This window comes from Eschrichtius robustus, chromosome 7 (genome assembly GCF_028021215.1).
Source record: "Eschrichtius robustus isolate mEscRob2 chromosome 7, mEscRob2.pri, whole genome shotgun sequence".
Lineage (NCBI taxonomy): Eukaryota > Metazoa > Chordata > Mammalia > Artiodactyla > Eschrichtiidae > Eschrichtius > Eschrichtius robustus.
In genome coordinates this window covers 114,648,464-114,654,463 of record NC_090830.1, presented here as the reverse complement: position 1 = coordinate 114,654,463, position 6,000 = coordinate 114,648,464, and the positions used below count along the sequence as shown (strand labels likewise).

General features: G+C 38.6%; 1 protein-coding gene across 1 annotated transcript in view; it reads right to left on the bottom strand.

The window, feature by feature from the left end:
* Positions 1-5,537: 5,537 nt before the first annotated feature.
* CFAP58 (cilia and flagella associated protein 58) overlaps positions 5,538-6,000 on the bottom strand; it is a 109,483-nt gene continuing 109,020 nt past the window's right edge. Inside the window, exon 19 of the mRNA XM_068547909.1 lies at positions 5,538-5,959. Within this exon, the coding sequence (XP_068404010.1) occupies positions 5,848-5,959 (112 nt within the window). The 3' untranslated portion in view covers positions 5,538-5,847. The remainder of the gene's footprint in view (positions 5,960-6,000) is intronic.

Here is a 6,000-nt window from a genome sequence, read left to right as displayed (position 1 = left end):
TATACTCGAATTGATCCAACAATTCCATTCCTGGAAATGATACTATTTGTCTACATAAAGACTTGTATATGAACATTCATAGCAACTTTATTCATAATAGCTAAACACTGGAAACAACCTGAATTCCCATCAACAGGTAAACCAATAGACAAATTGTGTTGTCAATATAATGGCATATTACTCAGCAATAAAAATGTATTAATTACTGATATAAACAACAACATTGGTGAATCTCAAAAAAACATTAAACTACATGAAAAAAAGCCAGGTGCAAAAGAGTGCCTACTGTATGATTCCATTTATATGAAATCTAAGAAAGACATTAATATAAGATGAAAAACAGATCCATCATTGCTTAGGCTGGATGGGGGCTGTGAATATTGCCTGCCAAGGGGCATAAGGGCATTCTTGGTGCGGGTGGAGGGCAGGGGTTGTAGTTGTGGTAGTGATTGTGGTAGTGGTTACTTGGGCATATGCATTTGTCAAAACTTAGCAAACTGTACACTTAAAATACGTGCTTTCATTATATGTGAATTATATCTCAATTACATCTTTGATTTTTAAAAAACAAAATATATCTATATATACTTATTTTAAATGTCCAGAAAGATACACTCAAAATTATAAAACAGTAGTATTTCAAAGGTGATACTCAAAATATTTAACAATTGGGAATTACAAGCACCAACCAGTCAGAACAGATGGTGGGCATGAACAACTGGTACAGCGAATGAGACGTGTATTAGCCCAGGAAAACAATAGTTATCAATAGATGGTGGGATTACTGATGTCCTTTTTCTCCTTTTTGCTTATTCGTATTTTCTAATTTTCTATCTGTATTTCAATCAGGTACTTTAAAATAAGGGAAAAAATCTATTTTTAATTATAAAAAAGAAAAATGGTACCCTGTTGACATCACATTTCATACTGTTATAAAATTCTAATGGATCTCAAAACCCTAATGGAACTTTTAAATAATAGATATGAGAAATGGTATACTAAAACAGCATTGAATTAGAAGTTAAAAATGGATAATGCCATAAAAATACTTCCTATCCACTACAAAGAAAATAGTGAGATATATTTTTTAACTGTTTTACCATTTTAATATTTTAAAATGCCCTCCCTTTGCTCCTATTACAACTAGGTCTCCATACAATTGATTATGTTTAAGACAGAGAATATCTTTCCTCAAATTGTCCAGGCTCTGAAATGCCATTCTGCTCTAAAGTCAAGATATAATATTTTCTGATGGGTATCTTGGCCTAGGTCAAACTTCAGAATCTGGTTGAGCAAACCAGGAAATCAAACAATAATTATCAACCTTGGATAAATTTTTATAGCAAAATTACAACCCATGACAAGGAGAGTTGCTGCCATCTCCTCCTAGCATGACAACCTCCATCTCTACAGCTTATCACAGCAACAAACCTTTGCTCTGAGCAACTTCTTCAGAGGTAAGCACAATAAAAACCTGGCCTAAGAGCAGTCGCTGAGAAGCTATTATCAGCAAATAATGACCAGGGAGTCCTCTTTATCATGTGTCTCTCTATCAGCAGAGAAACCATACCAGCTCCCTATCAGCCCAGTTGAGAGTCAATGGCTGGTCTAGCAACAGGACTCTTTTTTTTTTTTTTTTTTTTAACATCTTTATTGGAGTATAATTGCTTTACAATGGTGTGTTAGTTTCTGCTTTATAACAAAGTGAATCAGCTATACATATACATATGTTCCCATATCTCTTCCCTCTTGCATCTCCCTCCCTCCCACCCTCCCTATCCCACCCCTCCAGGTGGCCACAAAGCACCGAGCTGATCTCCCTGTGCCATGCGGTTGCTTCCCACTAGCTATCTACCTCACGTTTGGTAGTGTATATATGTCCATGCCACTCTCCCACTTTGTCACAGCTTACCCTTCCCCCTCCCCATATCCTCAAGTCCATTCTCTAGTAGGTTTGTGTCTTTATTCCCGTCCTACCACTAGGCTCTTCATGACCTTTTTTTTTTTCTTCTTCCTTAGATTTCATATATATGTGTTAGCATACTGTATTTGTTTTTCTCTTTCTGACTTACTTCACTCTGTACGACAGACTCTAACTCCATCCACCTCACTACAAATAACTCCATTTCGTTTCTTTTTATGCCTGAGTAATATTCCACTGTACATATGTGCCACATCTTCTTTATCCATTCATCCGATGATGGACACTTAGGTTGCTTCCATGTCCTGGCTATTGTAAACAGAGCTGCAATGAACATTTTGGGAACAAGACAAGGTTGCCCACTCTCACCACTATTATTCAACATAGTTTTGGAAGTTTTAGCCACAGCAATCAGAGAAGAAAAAGAAATAAAAGGAATCCAAATCGGAAAAGAAGAAGTAAAGCTGTCACTGTTTGCAGATGACATGATACTATACATAGAGAATCCTAAAGATGCTACCAGAAAACTACTAGAGCTAATCAACGAATTTGGTAAAGTTGCAGGATACAAAATTAATGCACAGAAATCTCTTGCATTCCTATACACTAATGATGAAAAATCTGAAAGTGAAATTAAGAAAACACTCCCATTTACCATTGCAACAAAAAGAATAAAATATCTAGGAATAAACCTACCTAAGGAGACAAAAGACCTGTATGCAGAAAATTATAAGACACTGATGAAAGAGATTAAAGATGATACAAATAGATGGAGAGATATACCATCTTCTTGGATTGGAAGAATCAACATTGTGAAAATGACTCTACTACCCAAAGCAATCTACAGATTCAATGCAATCCCTATCAAACTACCACTGGCATTTTTCACAGAACTAGAACAAAAAATTTCACAATTTGTATGGAAACACAAAAGACCCCGAATAGCCAAAGCAATCTTGAGAACGAAAAATAGAGCTGGAGGAATCAGGCTCCCTGACTTCAGACTATACTACAAAGGACTCCTTTCTGAAACGCTCAAAACCCTGGGGTAAAATGACGCTACTGTATAATCTCCTAATGTTGCTTTACAATGCAGCTCAAATATGTGATTTTAAAAGCACCTTAAGCCCACTGTGAGCTCACAGTTATCTTTAATGATCTGCAAATCTCAGTGTTTTTAATAGCTCATTTTTGTACTGTGGCTACAGTGGCAACACCTGCACCTAAATAGTTATTGCTTTTAATACCCTGGGCTGTCAGGATGTGCAGTAAATGAGAGACAGCAGCAGTATCTTCCACCTTTTCTAAGCCTTAATTTACTCTTCCTCCGTTTGAACATAAGTGTATTGAGCTGATAGAGCTGCTGCGTCAGCTCCCAGAGCCTGTCCGATCTCAGCTAATGGGACCAAGATCAGAGGTCATCAGCAGAGGCTGACCACCCTTCTCCATTACATGGAGAGAAACAAGAAGAAAATGGTAGCTAGAGGCCACCAGGGTTTTTCCCTCTGGAAGCTCCAACTCCTGAAAGTGAAGGATCTGTCCCCAGATCACAGTTATAAGAAAAATATACAGAAGTTTTCATGAGGTCCCCAATATGGCATTTCTGCAAGATACTAAACTATAAATTGCATTGGCAAATCTAGCTTCATCCAGACATTTTAATGTCACTCACCCGCTAAACGAGGATAAGAATCATCTTTACAGTTGATATAATAAAGTATTAAGTAACAACTTTGATTCTCAAATTTCAAAACATAAGGTATCTCTTATGTAATAATAATAGTAGGTATTTATTGAACAATTACTATGGGCCTGACATTGTTCTAAGCTTACATACATTAACTCATTTAATCCTCAAAACAACTCAATTGTTATGACGAGCCAGGATTTGAACCTGGCATCTGTCTCCAGAGTCTTTGCCATACTGCAATAGATCAAGAATCACAGACCCCATTTCTCTAGAGAAGTGAACCTCTTATAAAGCCACCCAAGGGCTCAGAAGGAAGTTGGCTATGGCTGTACTTCAAAATGTTCCTGAACGGATGGGAAACCCTCCAGTGCTGCACATGTCATAACTGTCTTGCCTCACCTTACCTGTAAAAGTCTTCTGCCTGAACAGAATGTGGTTGGCTCTGAGGGAATACAGCATCAGCGATTTTCAAAAATGGAAACAGCCCCATTGTGATTCTTCAGGTTCAAGGTTTTCTAAGCAAATTCTCTTGTGTATATAACCATCCTCACGCTCCCGCATGGTACACAAATTGCTGATGATCACACCTCACCACAGGGTCACCAGCTACACTGGAGGTTGATTTCTATCTGCAGTTCTCGACTGGGATCATGTGAGAGAAGCAACAGAGGATGACACTGCCTGACTCAGTTCCCCCAGCCCTTAAACATTTCTGCTTCCAACAGTCAGCAACTGCTGTCTCTTTGTCTGAGAGCTGCTTTGCCTACAGGGAAGACCAGAAAGACCTTTCCAGAGCATTCCTTGGCCAGTGACTGGAAGCATGGGGGATATAAATATCCCAGTTCCCTCACCCTGATGGGGGCAACTCTGAGATGTGATTACATTGTCTCCAGAGCTCCCTGAGAGGTCCAGCCAAAGTCTCCCACCATGGAACTTGACATCGAGCCTTAGGTTGGTCTCCTTCCCTTCCCTGTCCTACTTCCCCAACTCTTAGGGTATTTCCTGGGATCACTTCAGAATCAATCACTTTCATAGCCATCATTGCCTTGGGTCTGCTTCTGGCAGTGAACTGAGAGGGACAGCGGAATATGATTTTAGATCCCTCTAAACTCCCACCTCTCTGGATAATCTAAACAAACATCTTGGGGCCATTAAGTCTCCTGCTCCTCTCAACGGGAACCTTAGTTCTGCAGCACAAATGGAATGATCTACTTATACTGTCCTTACTTATCCATGAGCTACTTACTCTTCAATTATTTTTAAAAAATTACAGAGATCAAGTTATTGGGAGAGAGATGGCCAGTGTCCCACATAATATTACTGAATGAACACTCTAAACAAGGGAACTTTGAACTGATGCCCACATAACTGTGGCTTCAACACAAAGAAAATACAATGGATTCAGCAGCTCAAAATGCTGGCCTACAGCCTGGAAGGCAAACAGATCTCTGTCCCATGTAACTCTGTTCTCCAAGTGTGAGGTCTAGAAAGGATAGACCTTCAATGGATACCAGCCCAAACCCCTCATTTTACAGTCTTGGTTCCTCTGAATCACATCCTTGGGTTAAACATTTCTCACAGTAGTTTTAAACTTTAATTATGTACTCTACCAAAGCAAAGATCAAAATCTCTACAAAGGTTCTTTTTATTTTTTATGATGAAGCATTTATTAGTATGTCTCTTTGGAATAGATTTTCATACCCCAGGCCTGAAAAGAAATTCCACATAGAAATCACTCTCAGAACACTTTTTAAATATGAGAGTGTGTCCTTCTTTCTCATCTCATCAATGACTTGTTAGTGAGGAATAATTACAATAGATTCTTACTAATAAGAATGCATTGGATTTCAAAAAATTTTTAAAAAAGTATAAAACCTATGCACCAATGTCTATAATAGAGACATTAGGATCCAAACTTTCATCCATACAGAGTATCTAGATGTGGTGCATTTCAAAATAAATCAATGTGGTAGTAACAAAAGATCAGCTTCATGGAATGGGTCGGCCTAATTGAACAGATATAATTACACTCTGTTAATATCCATGTGGACTATGTAGAACGTCATCATTCTTATATGTACATGACTATAATAGTTCTGCGTTTCTTTCCATCCTGGAATCTGAGAACTGATTTCCCTAAATGTCTGTGATCCAAGGGATTTCAAAGAGATTCCTCCAAAATGTTCCAGAGTGAATTTCATGAGCTGTTCAGCTGGACCCAGCCAGCAGCTTGGAGTTAGGACTTCATCTTGGATGACTTGCTGAGGGGAAATCCACCCCCCGTAAAACGAGGGCCAGCTGGTTTGGCCATTGAGAAGGCATTCTCCATGCCTATTCTGTCCTTGTTCCTATAAGAAAGGAGGTGAAAGTTAACTTCCTTACCACCTTT